This window comes from Physeter macrocephalus, chromosome 7 (assembly GCF_002837175.3).
Source record: "Physeter macrocephalus isolate SW-GA chromosome 7, ASM283717v5, whole genome shotgun sequence".
Taxonomy (NCBI): Eukaryota; Metazoa; Chordata; class Mammalia; order Artiodactyla; family Physeteridae; genus Physeter; species Physeter macrocephalus.
In genome coordinates this window covers 49129380-49152200 of record NC_041220.1, presented here as the reverse complement: position 1 = coordinate 49152200, position 22821 = coordinate 49129380, and the positions used below count along the sequence as shown (strand labels likewise).

Sequence of the window (22821 nt, the reverse complement as noted above, 5' to 3'; positions counted from 1 at the left end):
AATAAATGAAGGAATATCCAGTGTTCATGGATTAAAAGATTGACTATTGTAAAGATGTCAGGTATCCCAAAGTTTATCTATAGATCCAATGCCATCACAAAAGTAATCCTAGGAGGGTATTAGAGTCTGTGTGTGTGTGTGTGTGTGTGTGTGTGTGTGTGTGTGTGTGTGTGTGAGAGTTTACGTAGAAATTAGAGTCTGTGTGTGTGTGTGTGTGTGTGTGTGTGTGTGAGAGTTTACGTAGAAATGCAGAGACAAGAGTAGCCATCTGGAAAAAAAAACAAAGCTGGAGAACATAAACTGCTAGATATCAAGACTCATTAAAAAGCTATAGTAACTAAGACAGTGTGGTATTACTGCTGTAAAAACAGACAAATAGACCCGTAGAACACAGTCCAGAAACAGGTTCACACGTATACAGTCATTCAATTTATGGCAAGTCACTCATTGTCTTTAAGCCTCAGTTTCCTCATCTATAAATAGGCTTAATAATAGTGCCTTCCACATAAGGTTTAAATATTATATATCACAAGGATTTAGGTGTTATATTAAAGAAGTTAGCACACATGGAGGGGATATAGCAAGTGCCCAGTAACATTTAGCCAGTATTAATATTACCACTGTGACTACCACTGTTATTATAATTATTACTACTACTACTATTACTATTCATTTTCTCCATTTTTCAGTAAGATCATCTGGAAGTGGGGAATGTGGGGACATTAAATCCTTGTTGGCGGCAAGGAATATTTGGGGCAACACAGAAGAGCAGGAAACTGTCAGTTCTTAGCCATCCTGGAAAAAAGAATTAGAGCAGAGAGTTAAATTTCATGAATCAGTCAAAAGATTGACTTGGAAACTAGAAGAGAGCTTGGCCTAGAGCTGGTGTATAATGTACATACAACTGTGAGACATTAGTAAGCATTTATTAAGCATCTAAAGTGGACTTGTCCATATATGTGTTTATAAGAATATTTGAGAGCCTGCGTGCGTATATAAGCCATTTGTAAAAACACTGTGTAGAAAATGAAGTCAGTTACCTCTTCTTTCATCTGAATCATAGGCAGGGATCTGAGAAAAAAGTTTAGACACAATATTAAAAGGTTTGATTCCATAACTTTGAATGGAAAGTTTATTTATTTCATGGCATCTTTAGGTGAACTTGGAAGTTCATTTTGTAGCATAGGTCACAAAGTCTCTGAGGACAGGGAGATAGTGGTACATTTAATTTCCTTTTCATATTCATATTCATATCCTAAAACAATGCCTCATATTTCATAAAGTGGGTTGCTGCTATATAGTGCCTTGTGCTCTTTAGCCAAAGGCTTACCCATTATTCCAGCTATTTAGTGTCTCCAGCCCTCCCATATTCCAGCCCACATGGCATTGGCATCCTGTCTTCCTCTCCCACTGATCCGCCCAAACCCCATCTCACTCATGGGAAGGAATACTAGAGACCTTCCACCACTTTAAAACACTTCAGCTGCCTGGCCTGGTACTGTATTCAGCAGATATGAATTGTTTCTTATGCTACAACTTTTATTTAGGTGACTTTAAATAAGGTTATTTACTCCCTGAGTTTTATTTGCCACAAAATATTGGTGATGAGATAATGAAAGTAAAACTCTCAGCACAGTGTTTTCATCAAAGTAGGGATTGATGGTTATTATTATTATTGCCAGGGGCTTCCCTGGTGGTGCAGTGGTTAAGAATCCGCCTGCCAATGCAGGGGACATGGGTTCGATCCCTGGCCTGGGAAGATCCCACATGCCGCGGAGCAACTAAGCCCGTGCGCCACAACTACTGAGCCTGTGCTCTAGAGCCTGTGAGCCACAACTACTGAAGCCCACGTGCCACAACTACGGAAGCCCACGCACCTAGAGCCCATGCTCCGCAACAAGAGAAGCCACCACAATGAGAAGCCCGCGCACCACAGTGAAGAGTAGCCCCCACTCCCCGCAACTAGAGAAAGCCCGTGCGCAGCAACGAAGACCCAACACAACCAAAAATAAATAAATAAATTTTAATATATATATATATTATTATTATTGCCGAAGATCACACAGCCAGGAGGCTCACATCCAAGTCTTCTGTTTCTAAACCTCATATGCTTTGTTACCATGCTGCTTGTAATTTGGCAAATTTGGTGAAAAAATTTGGTACTCAGTCTTTCCAAGTAGGTCTAAACTTGGTCGGGACCCTGCCTGCTGCATTTCTGTAATTCAGTTCAGAGGTACAGCTGGAGGCCCATTTCCCCCAGTACTGCCTCTTCTTTCTTGCCCTAGGTCACTGATAAAACCTCCAGGTGGAACCCCTTTCTGGGGAGGGGAGAGGGAGAAGTGGGGCTCTCTCACCCCTGAGAGGGCTGCCTGTGTGCCTGGCATCATGGAAATGTGCCTGCCTTGCCTTATGGGGAGTGTGTGATTCTGCCCCTGTGTGTTCCTTCCCAGAGGTCACTTAATTTTCAAGATCAAGTAAGGAACAGTTGGTGTCTGCTGCTTCCTCTTCCTGCAGTTCACCCAGCCTATACCTCACAGTCAGGTAGAAGTCCAGATTTCCTTGAAGTCCAGACTTCTTTGAAGTCCAACCTTTCAACTGAAAAGTGTTTATTGTTGGGTACCTACCACCTATAAGCTGCCCAATGCATGACACCCATTAGAATCTCCTTAACACACATTTCTCCTCCTCTTCTCTGAATTCCTAGAGTCTCGACAGAGAGACTCTTTATTCCTATAGTCCCTATAGCAACTCCAGTCCTCATCAAGTCTTTGTTTTAGATATATATGTCTTCCAATTTGATTGCAATCTGAAAGAAAGAAACTCTTGCCTCTTACTTCTAGATCTGCATGTTACTTAAAAAGTACTTGTTGACAAGACTTTACTGGGCTAAAACTGATAGTGACAGCTCATCAGGAGAAAGGCTCCTACAGTTAACATTTCTGCAGTGCCTTCTGTCCTGTGTTCTCTACAAACAAGTAGCAGTCTGAGTTCTCCCACTGAGTGGCTCTGAAACATTGTTGTGTTGGAGACATGCTCCCTTATTCCAGTGGGACCCTTCTGTCTACCCAGCTACTTGGCTGACCTCTCACAGAAAAGGACACCATGCTGGAAGTGCTTTCTGAATGAGACAGGGGATGTGGGTGGAGTCCCCTAAATCAGGAGGAAAAGGAGATTGAATTGCCAAAAGGAATCTTATCATCCTAATAAAATGAAGCACATGATTTGCATTCCAGGTCCTTCAACTATTCTGTGGGAACCCGGGCGTTTTCCCATGACAGTATTTTTATCCCTGATGGGGGAGCAGAAAGTGAGCAGACAGTTCAAGCAATGTCACAGGACAACATCCTGGGCAAAGTCAAAACTCTTCAGGTAAGACAGCTTGAGATTGGAAGGTCAGAGCCATAGGGAAGGGGCCCGGCTATGGAGGGATGTGGGAAAAGTTCCTAACTTGGCCTTGAGTAGTGAATTGGGAGGTCCAGGGGGTAGCTCCTGGGGAGAATGTTTGCTTTCTCAAACCTCACTCAGTTTTCTGGAAGCCTCTGTCCACCTGTGAGAGGTTCACTATCACCATTGTACCCACCTACCTAACACCCCCTCTCTTTTTCTCTCAAGTTGTTCCCTCATTTTTAACTGGACTTAATGAGGACAAGTACCCTAGAGAGGCTGCAGAACTTGGGTGAGAGGAAAGAGCTCCTAACCATTAAGTGTTGGCCGTAATCCCTGAGCACAGGGTTAACTGTCAGCTGAGGGTATGCACAGCAAGTGTTCCCTTTCCAAGTCTCCATACTTGGACAGTGAATGGTGAGACTCTTTATTATTCTGTTGTGTTTGTAAATCTGGCTGCCCTGAGCCACCCTGTCTCAGAGGGGTGCTGTGAAGCTCTTCAGCTTTGCTCCTGTTCACACTGCAGAGTTGGGCAGTTTTCCTACATAAAATTGACTCAGATGGTAACTCCTTAAGAATGAAAATATAATAAAATAATTTTTCACTAAATGAGATTGAAATAACGGGAAATCCAGGAAAAGCAAGGGGGGCAAAGAGCCCTGGGATCTGACCAAGTAAGTTTGCCCGCGTGCTCAGTAGAATTCACTCACCCGACAGAAGTGCCTAAGCAAGCACTTCTCTGAGCTGGGGGTGCTTGGCGGCAAAGCAGACTATGAACAGGGGGCTCTGGTCTGCTGGTTTCCATCTAAGTCTACAACAACGAATGAACCAATAAATGAATGAGTGAATGAACCAGCAAAAACATAAAAAATAAAGGGGACAGCTGGCTTGAATAGCTACTGACGCTCAAATTTTCTTGAAATATTCTTGTTTCTACTGATTATTAGCTATGTATTCTGTGATCTCTGTTTGGTTACATATTCCACACACGCTCAGCTGAATGTAGCATATGGTGAGGTGGGAAATAGCCAACACCCTGAAACCACACCCAAACTTGCCTAGATCTTTGTACTTACCACACCACTGCCCGAGACCATAGTCCTGCCCTCAGAACTAACCTAGGCACTTCCTTCAAATTTCAGCTTTCCTAACTAGCTCCCCCGTTCTTGGTTCTTGCTGGTTGTACTGCTACATGTTTTATAGACTCAGAAGAAAGAGTAAGCTGTCTCTTCTCATAAGCTGGAGAAGGGGGAAGGGTGTGACGGCCAAAGAAAACCTTGATCCCCTTCCTCCTTACCTTTCCTTCTTGAAGTCTTTTATTTCCTGGAATATCATTGCTACGAAGTAATGAACCCTCATAATACTCCCTTTCTAAGGGGAAATGACTTACAGATTTCAGTCTACAAAACAACTGTATTTTACAAGGGCTTTCAAGGAGTTCTTTAAAAATTAGGTAATAGTCTGTCATCTGAAATGGTATCAGCTTTGTAATGTCACACCACCTGCCACTGCCACTTCAAGAAGTGGATTTAGAGTTGTGAAAAATAGATAATTCCTCAGTATTGAAAGTACAGAAACTCAGTAGAAATATGTGAATGCCAGTTTTTGGTCTTAATGATGTAAGCCGTAAGTTTAAAGAATCTGATCTCGTAACTAATAAAATGTAAAACAACTAACTTCCCTGAAGCAACAATTCTGTTAAAACAGGAGAAGAAATGTGAGTAAAGCAGAATAGCTGTCTAATGTGAGTGCTCTCCTTTGGACATTATCTACTCATACAAGGTCTACCTAATTTTGCTTCTGCTGCATGGATTCATAAGCTTCCTTACAGCTCTAAAGTTATGTTTTTAAGCAATAAAATAAGAGACTTTTGCTCTTCGAAGAGGGAAATGGGGACCATTATCATAGCAAATGTGATTTTTGGAGTGACATAAGATATAACTGTATCACCCCCAAAAGACTGTGCTTTATTTTTCAGTCGACTAAGCAGTATGTTCCTGGTAAGTTGTAGAAATAGTAGTTAACTTTATTAACTTGCATGAATGCTTTGCATTTTTCCATAAAAACGTTATGCTGGTATTGATGCTTAGTAAGCAGCATAAAAGACCACCCCTTCGTAGACTCCAGCATGGAATGAGGGTGTTTAGCTACGTCAGAGGCATGTATGTTTTTTATGTCTGAAATTGTCTTTGTGTATGTGTGTATGTTTATTTTAAAAAGAGAGAAGTAATGGCTAACACCTATTTGACAGTAAATGTCCTAGCAAGCTGATTTGCCACCATTATTAAGACATTCTTTTGAAATGAGATTTCTACTGGAATGTCATTTAAAAAAAAAAAATGCCATTTTTCTCTGGCTTAAGAAACTTCCTAGTCCTTGGAAACCGGAGCCACGCCTGTAATGACTGCACTTGGAAAGGTTGCCCCCTAGTGTCCACACGTAGTCATCTCAGCCAGAACTGTCCTATGTTGCACCCGTGATGGTTAGTATCTGTCTGCTGATGCTGAGTACAGAATGACTGAACACAGCATAAATAAGCCTACTCTTTTCTGAACAAAGTGAATCTACCACCTGCCAAAACTTCTGTGGCAAGCAATTGAACCTTTAAAAGAAAAATTACTTTTTTCCCCTGAGTATAAAAATAATTCATGTGCAGAGTGAGAACAGATTTTAATATATAGGACAGTTACAGGGACAGAAACAACAGTGGTGTCCTTTTTGAGGACCCTATCCATAACAGTCAGTTGATCTATGGCCAGTGGGTGAAATAAAAAGCCCCCGCCAGGCCTCTGCCACCACCTAGCTGTGCGGCCTTGGAGCAGGTCATTTAACCTCTCTGACCTTCACGTGCCCTATCTGAAAAATAAGAGGATGCATGTGATGGATGATCTGAAGGGCCCCTCCAGTTATTAAAATCTGCCATTTATACAAAATCACTGTTCACCTACTATAGCACAGAGTGGCTTTGTAAGCTTTGCACTTCACTGCATTTGGACCACAATGACCTTGATGTTCCCTACAGCTGCCCAGAGCACAGATAGGGAGGTGGCTGTTTATTTCAGATCAAACCAGGCTGTGAAGTATGTATGCACCTATCGATGATAAGACTCAGGAACATCACAGTCTAAGCCTGCAAGTGATTTTTTAGAATTATACCAGATCTTTGTCAGAAAATGCTTAGTCTATTAGTCCACGGACTGTTTAGCTCAGGAGGGAAAACCTCCATATTCAGTAGCGGCTATCTCCTGCTCAGCTGGATTTCACTTTAAAATGCCAAAGTGTCTTACCTTTGAGGATTTGGGCACCTCATGCAGCTGTCGAGGACCCAAAGAATAAATAGCTGCTCTTAGCCACTTCTGCACAGAGCGAACGTCTTTAAATCTGTGTGCTTTTGATTTTGCGTGTTCTTTTAAATTCATCTTAACTATGGGAGTATACGTAGTTCGCTCAAGAGGACAGCAACCTTATTCTTCTTCTGCCTTGCTCTTACAGACGTGGTCTGAAGGATGGCTGTGAAAAGTCTGGGGAAATCTAAACTGGCAGTGTGAGAGCTGCAGAATATGATGTGCTTGGAATTTCCACACCATAGGAGAAAAGCCTCATAAATATGGATGTGCATTCCTATAACATCATTCTCCAACATTCCATATTACAACAAAATGGCCCCATTTGAGTGAATAAAATATCGCCCCTTTTAGCTCACATTCCAGCTTAACAGTAACTCCATTCATCGCCACAAGTAACATGGACTCAGTTTAGGCACAGCGGTTCCACTCTCCCCTCTGGCTATTATCTCAGTACATATAAAGAATCCACGAGTATGTAAAAAATATATATCTGTATATGGAGGGAGTGGTAATAGTTTATTTTCCTGAAAACTTAAGGGCAAGCTTATCTCAACAGACTGGTTTTCAGTGATTGCTTATATCACAGTTCTTCCCATGACAATGCCTGATTGGTGGGCAGAATAAAAGTCACCAAAAAGCCACATTTATCCCCATATTCAATTCACTCGACATCTGAGATTGCCAGATAGGTTTCAGCAGTCACCTTTTTGTTGTCAGTAAATCACACAAAGCCTCCAACAGCCCAGTCTCCTTCGAGTCAGCTGAAGGAAGCATTTGGAGCAGGACCCACAGGGCGGATGCAAGAGCCTTGGCCTCGAGAGCCCAAGGCTCAGTCACCATGGCCTTGGACCTTCAGCCCTGGCCTGGCCTGTTCCACTGTCTCGTCCCCAACCACTGCAGGGTGTGTCCGTGAAGACAGTCCTTTGTCTGGACAGAGAGGCTGCAGCCCTCTCCCTAGACGACGGCCGTCATTTCTTTCATGACCTGGGTCCTCCCCTCCTCCATCCCACGCCCTCCTCCCAAGCTCCCTAGCCAGTAGCCCGAACTTGTTTTCTCTAGAGGGATTTTAAATCCACCTGTTTTATGGAGATGCTCATCGTTATTCTCAAAGGCAACAGCATTGTGTTTCTTTTGCCAGGATGCCCATATCTGTGACATAAATCAACCCTCTGATAAACACACACATTCTCCCTCCCTCCCTCCCGCTTCCTCTTCCTTCTTTCCCAAACACCTTCCCCACCCTGCCCCGCTCCCTTCAGATGTTGTACCTGCCACCAAGGCTGCAGCTTCTCCTCCCTGTTCCTCTTCTCTGCCCCCTGCACCCTCCTCTCAAGTTGCCTCTTTCTTTAACTCTCTACTTCATTTCTTAATATCACTCTCTCCATTTCCCAGCTTTGTCCCATGCACCTTATTTCACCTGTTCCTATTGCATCTAATATTTTTTTCCCATTTTCTCTTTCATTTTCCATTGGCAGCCATGATACCGTCCCATCTTTGGAGTTTATTTCAATCCAGACTGGGATTACGTTTGGCCATATTCTTTCTTTTCTTTTCTTTTCTTTTTTTTTAACCTAAGCATCAGGGTGGACCAACGTCAGTGTTCTAACAAGTGCCCTAATGAAGAATAATATCAGCATATTCATTCTTTTCTGTGATGGTGGCAGAAATCCTAACTAAAGGGCATTTAGGGTATTAAGCCAGGTTCTCCTTGGAAGCCCATTCAAGGATTATTCTTTCCATTATAAGTAGAAGAAATACCCTCATCTTAGACATTCAAGAGCATTGGTAGATGGCACACCCTGACAGCAGGGGGTCTCGGTCTCAGGTGATTGGGAAAAGTTTCCAGCTCTTGGCCAGCACTCCTAGAGAAGGGATAACTGGTCAACCAAAGGCTGGGCTGGGAGTTCCAGAACGAATCCCTGCTCAGGCTGTCACTAGGATGCTGGAACCCCTCCTGCCACTTTTGCCCACGTCCCCCTCCCTCTCCCCCAGGGTAGCAAGTGAGACGGGCCTGTGGCTTTGTTACACCGTGTCCTCTCGTCTGACACCATCAGCTGTTCTAACTGTGCCTGCTTATTGATCTGCTTAGAGTAGATACTAACTGCCGCTTCCTGCTAAACTTGTTTTTAGAAGATACCCCTTTTCAGCCTTCTCCTCCCCGAAACCCTTTTAGGCTGCTCAAGCTGTACTTCACTGGCTGAACTCGGGGCTTTTGATGTGTGCTCCCTCCCTGGGGTGCCAGGGGAGCCAGGCTCAGGCTGAGATACCAGCAGATCAAATACGAGTCCTTGTCTCTCTGTGCTCCTGACTTGGCATGCTGGGGTGCGTGCCCCCGGGATGTGGGGAGGGGGGCCTGGGGCTCATCTCTTTCATGTCTCTGCAATCTCACCATCCACCATGCAAGGCCGAGGGAGGGAGCTGAGTGCAGGTGGGTGGATTTGATACCCTGGAGTTCAGAGAGAGAAGGGGCATATTTCCCTCGAGGGAGTCCTCTGCTGGGGAACTTCAGTGAGGTAGTAAAAATGCTGCATCCTCTCTTTCTTTCTGCCCCTAAAAGAAGAAGGAAGTGCGACATTAAATTTATGAGAACCAGTGGAGTGCAATGAAAATAACACTGAATGTGTTTTAGAAGACATGGATTCAAATCCCTTTGGGACCACTCATTCTTTCCATAAGCTTGGGCCAGTCACCTCTCCCCACTGGACCTCTGACTTTTTTCGTAAAGTGAGGGGGTTGGATAATGTGATTGCTAAGGCTTTTTGCAGCTTTGTGGGATTAAATATTGGCCACATTAGAGATAAATATCAGATAATGTAGTCTCTATTTTTTCTTTCCTTTGAAGCATAAAAAGACTGTGAAACCCAAGTACCTAGATCTAGAGCAGTAATTCTCAGCCAGAGGCGACTTTAGCCCCCAGGGGACATTGGACAAAGCCTGGAGGCATTTTTGGTTGTCTAAACAGGTTGAAGAGGGGTTGCTACTAGCATCTGCTGTCCTGGGGTGATGCTAAACATCCTACAGTGCACAGGACAGCTCCCACAACAAAGAATTATCTGGCCTCAAATGTCAGTAGCGCCGAGGTTGAGAATCCCTGATGTAGATAAAGGCAGTAGTTTGTACAATATGTTCGATTCAGTACAGTAGTCTTTCAGATGAGCACGGCTTACCTCTTTTCCTTGCTGAGTGTCATTCACTTTCTCTACCCATTAAATATTTTATATCTACTATATCTAGCCCATTAAATATTTTGCCTCTTATTAAAAACTATTATGTTTGTATATTTTTCTTCAGGGAATATAATTCCTTTTTTTAAATCTGGCTTTTCTCTAATTCTGAATATTATTTATCCTCCTAATTTCTATCCCCTGTTTTTCCCTCCTTCTCCCCATCCATTCAGCTCCCTCCCACCAGTGATCAGTCCCTCTTTGGCCCTTCCTCTGGCCTCCTTCTCTGTCCCTTACCCACTTGGTTCCTTCTGGCCCGTAGGGCACAGTGGGTAGCTGCAGCAAGGCGAAGAGGCCGTCCTATTGGCAGGACAAGATTGCTTCCATCTTTTCCGTGAACTCAGCATCAATCATGGAAAGACTCGTGGGCCCTGCGGCCTTCTTCCATTTGGCAGTGGTACCCACTGTAACCCGAACAGGATGTTCAGGCTAGGGGCTGGTGAGGAAGGTAGATGAAACATAAATATTCAAGGGGAGTATGTCCAAAAGGGCTGAAGGGTTCCCTTCTTTGTGCAACCACAAGGGTCTTGATTTCCCCCAGTGGTTTTTGCATTTCATGAAACTATTTTCTATCCAATTTTTGTACCTTTAAAAGACTTTTATATAAATAAACTTATAGGTTAATCAAAAAATTTTTGTCATACCCAACTTTTGGATCAGAAATACGGTCTCTCTACCCCCCTGGAAATGTTGGCATCTCCATGAAAGAGGTGGCTGGATGAAAAAGCTCACGGCTCGAAGGTGGGAAAGAAATACTGGGAAACAGATTCAGTTATTACAGGACTGCATCAGGGTTTACTGGCATGGTGTCTAGTGTGGAAACCAGTCGTGTACAGAATACGCCTCAGTGCCTGCTAGCTATGGGGAGTCTGGCTGTGGTTATCGTGAACCGCTTCACTGCTTCCGAACGTCTTTCTTTTGTTTCTCTCCAGCGACAGTTGGGCAAGAGCATCAAGTTTGGGCAGCCACCACCCAATGCCATTCCCATGAAGAAGGCAGACAGTGGCGAGGCTCGCTTGGAAGAGGATCCGCTCCTGACCAGTCCCATGGAAATTGTGACTCAGCAGGACGTCATCCTCTCAGACACCGGGAACAAAGTAAGGCTCCTCCAGGGAATGACTTGATTGCTAATAAGCCCAGGAGGGTGCTGGGCAGTGGACAGGGGCATCGGTAACCCTGGGGTCTGCAGTGTAGGGAATAAGGTGGGAGAAGCTTTCCTGATGAGTAGCCCAGGGCTGGAGGGCACTTCCCGGGCCGGTGCCTTGATCTGCAGTGGGGCCAGCTTGGAAGAGGGGCAGGCAGGGGAGACGTGCCCCTTGCCCCAGCTTTTCCCAGTGTCTTCCACTTACTCTCGGAGACTCGGGCTGACCCACCTCTTCTGGGAGCCTTGCCCCGCTTCACCTCCAAGCTGCACTATCTCCTCTGTGCCTTCGCTGTGCATCCTTAGTGCTTCTTACACATCTGTACTCCGTCTGCATCTGTGTCCACGTAACTATTTTCTCTGCATCTCTAAACGTTGAGTTCCTTGAGGACAAACTGGATCTTACGTGTCTCTGTCTCCCCAGGACGGCGTTACTGCTTACTTAGGAGCACTGAATGATTACTTGTCGAACTGGACTAATTTAAAGGGAAATGAGGAAAGAAGTAGGTGCTCAGTAAGACAGAACGTATCAAACAGACCAGCTCGAAGTCTACTTAGTGTGGAAAGAAAGTCACACTGGTCCAGCACTGTCCTATCTAAATTTGGTCTCTTGGCACTTTGAAAGAAACACTCTGAGCATATCCTGAAATGAGAGTCCCTCTAGCAGCAGAGGGGACACCCTCAGGCCTCTTACGGGAAAAGGAAGAAAAGTCCTACCAATAGCTAGATAAACTGTTCTCTAGCGGAGGCTCTGAGTCTTCCCATGCTTAAAAGAAAGTATTCTCTGTGCTGTGCCTACCGTGGTGCCTGAAATGACATTGGGGGTTATTAAGATGCCCCTGGAAGAAGTCGTGCTTGTTATCAGCTAATATGTCACAGGAGTAGAACAGAAGATATGTGACTTGTAGAGCAAAGGAGGGAAGGAAAGAAAAGGTGGACAATCTCCTCTGTTGCCCATCTCTGCCTGGCCCTGGCCCTGGCCCTGATGACTACTGGCGCCTACAGTTGTGGGTGGTGGTGAAGCAGGCATGGGGCCCATCTCTCCCACTGGTCCAACAATGCTCTCTCCAGCCTCCTGAGTGCTGGGCCGCAGCATGGGCCATCAGCCTTGATTCAGGGATTTCCTGTGGACCAAAGCAAATGTCTTCCCTGTTACTGAAGGTCTAATAAGTGCAGGGCACTGTGGCCTGGGGGAGAAGGAGGGTCGTTCGTTCAGCAGGTGCTCCCCCAGCTGCGGGCATCGCAGAGATGGGCCGGATTAGACAAGGGGCCGCCTCCGTGTAGTTTACATTCTAATGAGAGGAGAGTCAGACAACAAACAAGTCAACACATAGATACGTATCATAATTTTGGATTAATAAAAATGCTGCACAGGAAATAAAACAGGGTGATGGAAACGTGAGTAATATGGTTGGAGAGAGGTTGCTTCTTTAGATAAGGAGGTCGGAATAGCCATGAGCAGAACCGGAGGGGCGAAGGGTGTTTTAGGAAGAAGGGAGAGCAAGTACAGAGGCCCAGAGGTGGGACTGAGCTTGTCCTGAAGGAGGAACAGAAAGCAGGCCAGTGGGGACGAGGGCAAAGGGTAGGTAGAGCACAGTATAGAGGCTGGATCATGTAGACCACAGGAGAAGGGGTGAATTTTGTTCAAAAAGTAATAGGAAACCTCTGAGTAGTTTTAAGCAGGGCAGTGATAATCTGATTTGTGTTTTCTAAAGGTGTTTCTAAGTGTGGTACAGAAGAGGGACTGAGGTAGGGCAAGCTGATGTTATGGCTCTGGAAGAGACAATGAGACCCTTTTGTAAACATGGGCGGTACAAGACAGAAGGTATAGCTGGTGCAGATGACGTGATGTGCAAGTACCCAGGGCAGGCAGGGCGGCTGGGATGTGAATCATCAGCCTTTTTCTTCTCCTTCCTTCCTCGCTCCCTTCCTTCCAAGTTTTCTTGCCTCCTCTGGTCATCCACTTCCTCAGGCCAGCCCGTGTGCCCCTGGAAGGGCCGTCTTTCCTTTTCATGGGCTGGAAGGCAGCCAGCAAAGCCGAGAGCTCTGAAGTTGGGACCCTGCTTCCCAGCTAGGGGGTGGCAGCAGGGCAGCACCTGAGATTCTCTCATCAGTGGGGAAACACATCAAGGACTGAGGTTGGAGACCGCCCAGATGGGAGATGTGCTGAACTCGGGGGAGAGGGGAGCACACACCGTGCCTCAGGAGCCCTGGTGGAGTCCGGACATTTAGCAGAGTCCCCGCCGTGAACCTGCCGGCTCTCTGCAGCCAGCTGCGCCCCTGCGTGGAGGAGGGGGTGGCCCTTGCACAGACACTGTCTGGTTGTCTGCCCAGGACTTCCTGTGCTGGCGTTTGACTTGAGCACTCTCTCTACTGTTCCAGTCCAGTGAGACGCCAAGTTCTCCGGGTCCTCTGAATCTGCCTGGAGCCGGAAGTGAGATGGAAGAGAAGGTAGTATGATTTGAACTTGTGTATACAGCTTCCTTACTTTAACGTCCATTCTTCCTTTTGTGGGGCGATCTGCTGCCTCACTTTTCCATTCATAAATGCTACCTTTGTCCATTACTTTAAAACGCAACCAGTGGTAGATGTTGGAGCGTCTGTTTCTATGGTGATGTAACTGCTGGAACTGAACCCCGCTCTGAAAAAGAGCCACACTCCCGCCATGCCTGTGTTTGGAGTCTCAGGTATTGGTAGCTTTCCTAGGTGTATCATGTATTTTAAGACACCGGTAAGCCATTGAGAAAAAACATTCAAAAAAAACCATTCAAAAACACCTGAAGGTAAAGAGTGTGTAAGGAAAAGTCTCCTTCTATTTAGAGATGCCCCCCAAAAGACCTTAGCATTTCTCAACTTGTGTGTATTTTTGGTTTTTAACTTACACACGTTCCACTGAAACCTGGGACGTTACCTGCAGGAGCCTAGGGAGCCCTGTGGAGGTCACGTGCGCCACTTCTACAGAGGCCAGTCTGCTCCCATGAGGACCTTTCACCTGCACAGGGGTCCAGGGGTCTTCCCGGGGTCTGGCAGACAGTACGGTGAGAACAGGGCACGTCCCTGAGTCTTCTGAAGCGGATGACTCAAGACAGTTCCACCACCCAGATGAAGAGGCCCAGCTTGAATAACTAGAAACGAAACATGGCATTAAATCTCAGCTTGAAATGCTTTATCTGCGTCTTCAGTCTATCACATCTGGCTTTAACTCCTTTTACTCACGCATCCATTAGGGGATGGAAATAAATGTTTAATTCATCTCTCTTCAACAGTAGTTTAGAATTTGACACCTATTATAAAGATAACCATAAATAAATAAAAGCTTAGGAGACCAAAGGCTGGGATTATTTTTCCTTACTTCCGTGCTTCTTGTCATAAATTAGTATTTACTGAGTGTTCGTTTTGCTCTTGGAGCTAGCTGGCTCCTTTATCTTTGTGCATAAATATGGAAGATAATTGCAAAAAGCAAAGCCACCAGCTAAACCCCATTGACTCTGCCCTTACTGTGCACGGACACAGTCGAAACAGGGGAACCCTGGCTTCCGCTGATGCTGAGCCTGTACCTCAGCTGCTGGAGAAGGCAGTTAGGGCCGTGAGCGCCCTCTGCTGCGCGGTGGCGTGCTGGGGCGGGGAGCCCTTGCCTCGCTGCTTGCCTGTGAAAACTCTGAAGTTACAGGCGTGGCTCCTTACCACCTGATCCAGCGTGGACTGTGAGCCTCGGTCTCTCTGACCTAACTAGATGTGTACGCTTGGTCTGAGGTTGCGCTTTGCAAGTGACCACACCTGTACCACAGAGCCGCAAGCAGTTCTGCGGTTCTTCCTTTGCAGGATTGCCTTTCCCCTGTGTGTAGCACATTTCTGCCCTTCACCTTCTCACCCAGGCCTCCTCCTTTTCACTTCCAGTGCACCAGTGCTCGGTGACTTTGGCATGATCGTGCTAAAACGTTTTTGCTGATTAGAAATGTTATGCCCTAGGCAGAGAGGTTATTATACTTTATTGTTCCCTCATTCTTTTAGCAAATATTTATTGAGCACTTACCAAATGAGATTTGCTACTTGGGCATAGAGAGGATTGAAACAAAGGCCAGAAAGATACATTCCCTGTTTGAGGAGGCTGAAGTGGGAGCTGAGGTATGTACACACCATGTCTGTGGCAGTAGAGGGCTCTTAGAATTACAGAGTTCTTAGCACAGAGATGAGCTAGTCCAGGGCTTAGCAAACTACTACTTACTTTAGGCCTTGTGGCCGTAAGTTGCAACTACCAGACTCTGCTTTGTTCTGCTCTTCCTTTTAGCACAAAGGCAGCCAAGGGCAATGGTGTGGCTCTGTACCAGGAAAACTTTATTCACCCTAACAGTCTTCAGGCAGGACTGGACCACCTTGCCTGTATCTTACTGACCCCTGATCTAATCTAACCCCCGTACCATTCAGAGTAGGAAAATTAGTCCCTGAAAGAGTCAATGACCTTTACAAGTTAATACAGATTATCACTGGCAAAACAAATACTCAACGTCTTTTGATTATAAAAGCAGTGTTCACTTCACTGTGCCCACGAGCCCTGTCCGCTTGCCAGCATCTCCTGGGCCAGGCTGGGCAAGGTGCAAGCTCCAACAAGTGCTGCCATTCCGGGATTCGCTGCAGGTTGTTCTCTGATCCGGACTGACTTCACATTTCAATCTCCACTGTAGGCTGCTCCAGTTAAAACGTCTCGGCCAAAAAGGCACTTCTCCTCTGCCGGCACCATCGAAAGTGTCAACCTAGATGCCATTCCCCTGGCCATCGCCCGCCTGGACAACAGTGCCGCCAAGCACAAACTGTCCATTAAGCCAAAAAACCAGAGGGTGTCAAGGAAGCACAGGCGACTTGTCGGGGTATGTATGGCCTGGCAGACACCCTAGCAAGGCTGGGCATTAATGTTGCCTAGCAGGATGGTGCTGTGAGGGCCCTATGGAAGGAACTCGGTCTGTCCCTGTCGGGGATGGCTGTGTCTCAGGCACAAGGGTGAAGGGGCCCATTTCCCTTCCACCACCCTTTCTGACTTGTTGCCCGCCGGTGGTGGTGGACCTCAGAGAGAGAGGCTGCCTTCCGAGGGGCTCCGGACACTTTGTGCTTTGCAACAGACGGATGGCCCACTTTCCTGTGCCACGGCTTAGCCAAAGCTTCTTCAGTTTGATTAGAGGAGACTTCTCAGTCACAAGTTTCAGGGGACATAGATGAAGTACAAATCTCATTTTTCCTCACCTTTCTAATGCTGGACTACCAGTTTTCCTATGATTATTCACGTGTATTTTTTTTTATTTAATTTTATTTTTTTTGCGGTACGCGGGCCTCTCACTGTTGTGGCCTCTCCCGTTGCGGAGCACAGGCTCCGGACGCACATGCTCAGCGGCCATGGCTCACGGGCCCAGCCGCTCGGCGGCACGTGGGATCTTCCCAGACCGGGGCACGAACCCGTGTCCCCTGCATCGGCAGGCGGATTCTCAACCACTGCGCCACCAGGGAAGCCCTCACGTGTATTTTTTTAAAAAAGGAATTTGAGGATGACATGTAGAGAGGAAACACAAAAATGAAATTCTTTTCCCCACCCCCAGTTTACTCTTGGTGTGAGGGATACCCGAGGTTACCTGTCTCTGTGCGTAGAGAGGGGAACGTTGCCCCTACTTTTGAGATTAGGAGGGCCACCCACATTGTGAAATAGGATTGTAACGGTAGCCTGTGCACAAGGAGAGCTAATTCTGTTTCCCTTACCAATGTTAGGATCGACAGAACGAGCAAGGTGGCTTCCTGCATCAGCTGTCCCTAGACCAGAATGGGCACCCTGGAGAAGACAAGCCAATCTGGCATGAAGAGGAGCCAGAGGCGCTGGACTCGGAGGAAGAGAAACGACGCCAAGAAGAATACTGGCAAGAACTTGAGGCCAAGTGCAAACGGCAAAAGGCCCAAGCGGCAGAGAGGCGACGCCTGGAAGAGCAGAGGCTCCAGGCCCTGGAGAGGAGGCTTTGGGAGGAGAAGAGAAGGCAGGAGGAGCTCTTGGAGGAGGAAGGGGAGGAAGAGGAGGGAGGAGTACAGCTAGAGGCAGCAAAGAGGCAGCGTGAAGAGGAGCCGCGGAGTCCGGAAGAGCCAGGCTGCCGAGGCCCAGAGCGGAGGGAGCAAGACGAAGGAGGGCGCCTGGAAGCCGAGGAGCCGAGACGCCTGCAGGCAGAGGCGCAGCGCCTGGAGAGACGCGCGCAGCAGGAGGAGCTGGAGGCTCGGAGCCGGCAGGAGGCCGAGAAGCTGCGGCGGGAAGAGGAGGAGAGGTGGCAGGAGCTGGAGGCGCAGAGGCGGCGGGAGGAGGGGGAGGAGGAGGAGGGGGAGGGGGAGGAGGAGGAGGAGGAGGAGGAGGACAAACTAGAAGAAGGAGAAGGAGGAGGGGGAGGGGGAGGGGGAGGGGGGGGGGGAGGGGGAGGAGGAGGAGGAGGAGGAGGAGGAGGACAAACGGATGCAGGAGCTCAGAAGGCAGGAAGAGCTGGAGGCGCAGAGACGGCGGGAGGACGCGGAGGCGAAGAGGAGGCAGGAAGCGGAAAAGAAGCTTCAGGAAGCACCGAGAGTGGAGGAGGAGAATCAGCCGCTGCTGGACCACAAAAGGGGCTTGAGGAGCCCACTTCAGAGCGATACTGCAGAGAAAGCAGAACAAGAACACCTGAAGCTCGAGAAGCCAAGAGAAAACCCTGAGGAACCGAGTATTTGGGTGAAGCAGAGCCAGGAGGCCACCGAGCCATCAGGCGAGCAGCCCGGAAAGCAGGGGGATGTTCCCGGGGATCATCTTTGTGGATGGCAGGAAAAGAGGGAAGAAACCAACACAGAGCTGCCCCAGAAACAAGAGGCCCAGGTGGAAGAGGCGTTGGCTCCAGGAGAGAAGAAAGAAGCTGCCGCTCCAGAAACAGACAGAAAGGTGGAGGAACTCAGATGGCAGGAGGTAGATGAGAGGCAGACCATGCCCAGACCCTACACTTTCCAGGTGTCATCCGGAGGGAAACAAATTCTCTTCCCCAAAGTCAACCTGAGCCCTGTGAAACCCATGAAAGATGAGGGGCTCGCCTCTGGTCCCCAAGAGCCAAAGGCCCTCAGAGCCAGCCCGGCCTCCCACGCCCTGCCCTCGTCCCTGAGCATCCCCCACACGGCCATTCTGGTCACGGGAGCCCAGCTCTGCGGCCCGGCCGTCAACCTGAGCCAGATCAAGGACACGGCGTGCAAGTCTCTCCTGGGCTTGTCGGAAGAAAAGAAGCACGTGGATGTCCCCGCCCTGGAGAACCCACCCCGAGCCCCAGGTGACCCCCGGGCAGGCAGTGGGAAGACCAGGCCCTCACAGGAGTCTCCGAGCAGCGTGGCCGCGCTCGCTGAATGGGCTTCCATTCGGTCCAGAATCCTGAAGAACGCAGAGAGTGACCAGCGCGGCGAGCGAGACCAGTCTCGGCCCGGTGATGAACACACGCCCAGGGGCCGATGTGATTCCCGCGGGAACCTCCGGAGGACCCCGCCGGTAAATGCAAAGTTCTCCATTAAGCCTGCCTGGCAGAAATTCTCTGATGGGGGCGGGGAGACCTCCAAACAGAACACGGAAGCGGAAAGCGTTAGAAAAAGATCCCTGCCGGGCCCCAGCGAAGAGGCCCGGCCCCAGCTCCCTGCTGCTGATACTAAAGAGCCCGTGAAGGGTGCAGGGAAACCGGGGGCGCACCAGGAGCCAACGGACACCACGGAGGGGTGCAAATTTGCCAAAGACCTTCCATCTTTCCTTGTTCCAAGCCTTCCTTACCCTCCACAGAAAGCAGGGGCCCAAGCAGAACCCGTGGTCACTTCGGACAGCGAGACCACAGGTGGAGTAGGAAAGCCGGAGCCCGTGATGCCAGGTGGGGAGGATAAAGCTTCCCCCTTTGGAATAAAATTGAGAAGGACCAACTACTCCTTGCGCTTCCACTGCGACCAACAAACAGAACAAAAGAAGAAGAAAAGGCACAGCAGCACGGGGGACAGTATCAGTGGGGCGCCGTCAGCTCCGGGGAGCACAGCTGGAGAGAGAGAGACAGAGGCTGCGGCCCTCAAGCATGGCCCGTCCCTCCCCCCCGAGAGGAGGCAAGCCCCGGCCCCCTGGAAGGACTCTGCTGAAAGCCCTCCCAGCGACTCTCCTCTTGCAGCCCAGCCTGGGCCCCCAGCAGCCGGCAGCCAGCCCCCGGCTCCAGAGCAGGACAGGGCAGCAAACAGAACGCCCTTGGCCCAGAAGCCAGCCCTGGCTCCCAAGCCCGCGGGCCAGACTCCGCCGTCCTCCCCGATCTCCAAGCTGAGCAGGCCCTACTTGGTGGAGCTGTTGGCTCGCCGGGCGGGGAAGCCTGACCCGGAGGCCGGCGAGTCATGCAAGGAGGGCCGGGACAACGGGGACCCCCGGACGCTCTCACCCCCGCCGACTGAGGAGAGGAAGGACCAGAAGCGGGATGAGGAGGAAGAGGTGGAAACAGAGAGGAAGCCTGCTTCCCCGGCGCCATCTGCCGCCCGGCAGGAAAAGCCTTCCGCGACACCCGAGGCGGGGAGGAAAGGTGCGTAACCGTAGGTTGCAAAACTCTGCCTCTGTCCAGCTTGTTGTCCGTGCCCGGGGCCGGAAGTAGCCCCCCACCCCCACCCCCACCCCGGAGCTGGCGTTGGAGCATTTCCTTAATTAGAGGCTGGTGCCCCGTTCCCCAGGGGCCCTCACTCATGGATCATAGTGAGGCTCTTGACTTTTCTTTACAGTTATGGAGATGTGGACTGACTGTTGCGTGTCTGCAGTTCACACCGTTTATGATCCTTACTTACCCAAGTCATAAGTTGGAGGTGCTGGCACAGACTGATTCGCTTTCGATTGGCAGTGGAAATTGAAACGTGGTCCAAGTTAATGCAGATGTCATTAATCTTTATGAGGGGCCTGTGCAGTGACAGGAAAGACTGGGGTTTCCTAGACCAGTGTCTGTGTTCTATCTCTGGGCACTAGCGGCACCCAGGTGGGAAGTTAGGGGGCTTTGGACAGCCCCCCCCTAAGGAGCCTCTGTGTGCATAATCAAGTTTGTCTCAATTTAACGCACAATGCCCACATGTGCGTCCTGACCCCACCAGCTTGCCACTGAGAAGCCCTCCGATACGGAAATTTTAGAGTGACCGTTACTCCTGCCTGCCCCCTAGTGTTTCTTCATGCTGGATGTTTGGGGCAGCATGGTGATCACTTGGATTGGCTTTGGGGCCCCAAGAACCTTCATCTGATACTTTTTCTTTTCTGTTTTGCAGAGTAGGTGGTCAGGTGTGGTTCAGAGCCCAGGAAGTTACTCGTATTTCTCAGGGAAATTCTCCCCTCAGGTTTTTTAGGGAAGATTTAGGTAACTGTTTAGGTTTGGGGTGATTTTTGCAGAGAAGAGAGCTGTTTCCCAGAGATGTTGGTTTGGTTACTTGCCTTATGGAAGACGCTCCCGTCCTTTTTAACCAAGCCTTGCTTGGTTTCCTGGGCCAGCATGTTGATCAACAGTGTCCAGACCATATCTCCCTATTGGTTTCTGTTTGTCCTGCTGAAGAGGAACCCATTTTCAGGTTTTTGTTGTTGTTGTTTTACCTCTGTGCCGGGCTCTGGGGGGATAGCCACGGTAAGTCCCCACAAGCCTGTTAAGATCTGTGCCTTAGTTTCCCTATGGCCTTGTGGGTCTCGTGGACATAAGCCCCATTGGCTTTCAGAGCTAGATGTTTTGGGGGGCCTGTTAAGACTTTCGGAAGTCTTAACAGATGAGGTTCCAGACGTGGGGTCCAAACCCTTTGCTCCTCAGAGAGAAACGGGGAGTGCTTGAATTCCCTCCTGGTTGTGGGTCACTCTGCTGGGGATGGGGTTTATGGCGAGATTGTGTCTCAGCCTCTCCTACCCATTTCCATGTGGTTTTTTCTTTTCCTGTTCCCCTGATGTGTTGAAGTCACTCAGCTAGTTTCTGAATTTCTTTCAGAAGGAATTGTTCTGTATGTGGCTGTAAACCCAGTGTGTCTGTGGGAGGAGGGGAGTTCAGGATCCTTCTATGTCACCCTCTTGAACCGGAACCCCCATTTTCAGTTTTGACATTAGCTTTTGTGCTGTTAGCTTTGGTTGGTATCATCAGAGTTCCTCTCACAGCCTGACCCGCTCTATCACTCTCTTGTCTTCTCCCAGAGAAATAACGCTCTGTACCTCTTCTTTCTCTTAGAGAGATTCTTACAGTTTTCTACCAAAAACTGTTTCTGCCCCTGTTTTCTTCCTCAGTATCCAGATTCTGGGCTAACAGTCTCTGCTAATTGAATTTTTCTTTATTTGGTAGAAAAGAAGCATGAGAGCAAGGACCATGTGGTGGTCTCTACCTAAGACCATTGGGGTTTTACACGCTCTGTGACTCCAGGCCTGGGCTGACCAACTTTGTTTAACTGAACACCTTATCAGGATAAAAACGTTAAGCCTGGACCTCCAATTTATGTGTTAACTGTATACATGTAATACCATCATTAGCTAAAACCCGTGGAGCACCATATGTACTTAGGGTGAGGTTCACTGAAAAAACAGTGGATGTAAATCCACATTGCAAATCATGGTGCTGCTTTTTATTTTCTTTGGCCACCTTCTTGTCAGATCTGATTTCTTCACCAGGTTATCAGGCAAAGAGCGTGACAGCTCTGCTGTGTTGTTATGCTTGCATTATTAGTAGTATATCCCAATCTGTGCTTTGTTTACTGGAATTTCTTTACACCATTTGACCATTTCATAACAGATCATCTGGTTCAGAGAAGATATGATATGCCATAAACTCACTGAACTGCTGAAACTCACAATGCAAATAAGCAAAACAAATGAGGACAAGAATGCAAGTCCTCTCCCTGTATCGCATCACAGCGCTCCCAGCTTCCCTCCAGAGTCTGTCTGTCTGTCTCTATTTCCAATTTTTTAAAATTGAAGTGTAGTTGATTTACAATACTGTGTTAGTTTCAGGTGTACAGCATAGTGATTCATTTTTTTGTGCGTTTTTTTGCAGGTTATATTCCATTATAGTTTGTTACAGGATATTGGGTATAATTCCCTTGTTGCTTATATATTTTATGTATAGAAGTTTGTATCTGTTAATCCCATACTCCTCATTTGTCCCTCCTACTTCCCTGTCCTCTTTGGTAACCATAAGTTTGTTTTCTATGTCTGTGAATCTGTTTCTGTTTTGTATACAGTCATTTGTATTATTTTGTAGATTCCGCATGTGATATCATACAGTATTTGTCTTTCTCCGACTCTTTTCACTAAGCATGATATTCTCTAGGTCCATCCATGTTGCTGCAAAAGGCAATATTTCATTCATTTTTATGGCTGAGTATCCCACTATGTATACACATACACACACACATATATAGATATATACACATATATATATCACATTTTAAGTCAATTATCTGTGGGGGTTTTTTGGTTTTTTTTTTAAATCTTTATTTTTATTTTATTTATTTTATTTTTGGCTGTGTTGGGTCTTTGTTGCTGCTCACGGGCTTTCTCTAGCTGCGGTGAGCGGGGGCTACTCTTCCTTGCGGTGCGCGGGCTTCTCACTGCAGTGGCTTCTCTTGGTGCGGAGCACCGGGCTCTAGGTGCACGGGCTTCAGTAGTTGTGGCACACGGGCTCTAGAGCGCAGGCTCAGTAGTTGTGGTGCACGGGCTTGGCTTAGTTGCTCCGCGGCATGTGGGATC

The 22821-nt window shown here is 48.0% G+C and overlaps 1 protein-coding gene across 1 annotated transcript in view; it reads left to right on the top strand.

Annotated features, from left to right (window-relative positions):
- Window positions 1–3716: 3716 nt before the first annotated feature.
- CRACD (capping protein inhibiting regulator of actin dynamics) overlaps window positions 3717–22821 on the top strand; it is a 41072-nt gene continuing 21967 nt past the window's right edge. Inside the window, 6 exon segments of the mRNA XM_055085959.1 lie at window positions 3717–3801; window positions 10888–11052; window positions 13479–13547; window positions 15779–15961; window positions 16848–17427; window positions 17459–19657. Coding sequence (XP_054941934.1) covers window positions 3799–3801; window positions 10888–11052; window positions 13479–13547; window positions 15779–15961; window positions 16848–17427; window positions 17459–19657 — 3199 coding nt within the window. The 5' untranslated portion in view covers window positions 3717–3798.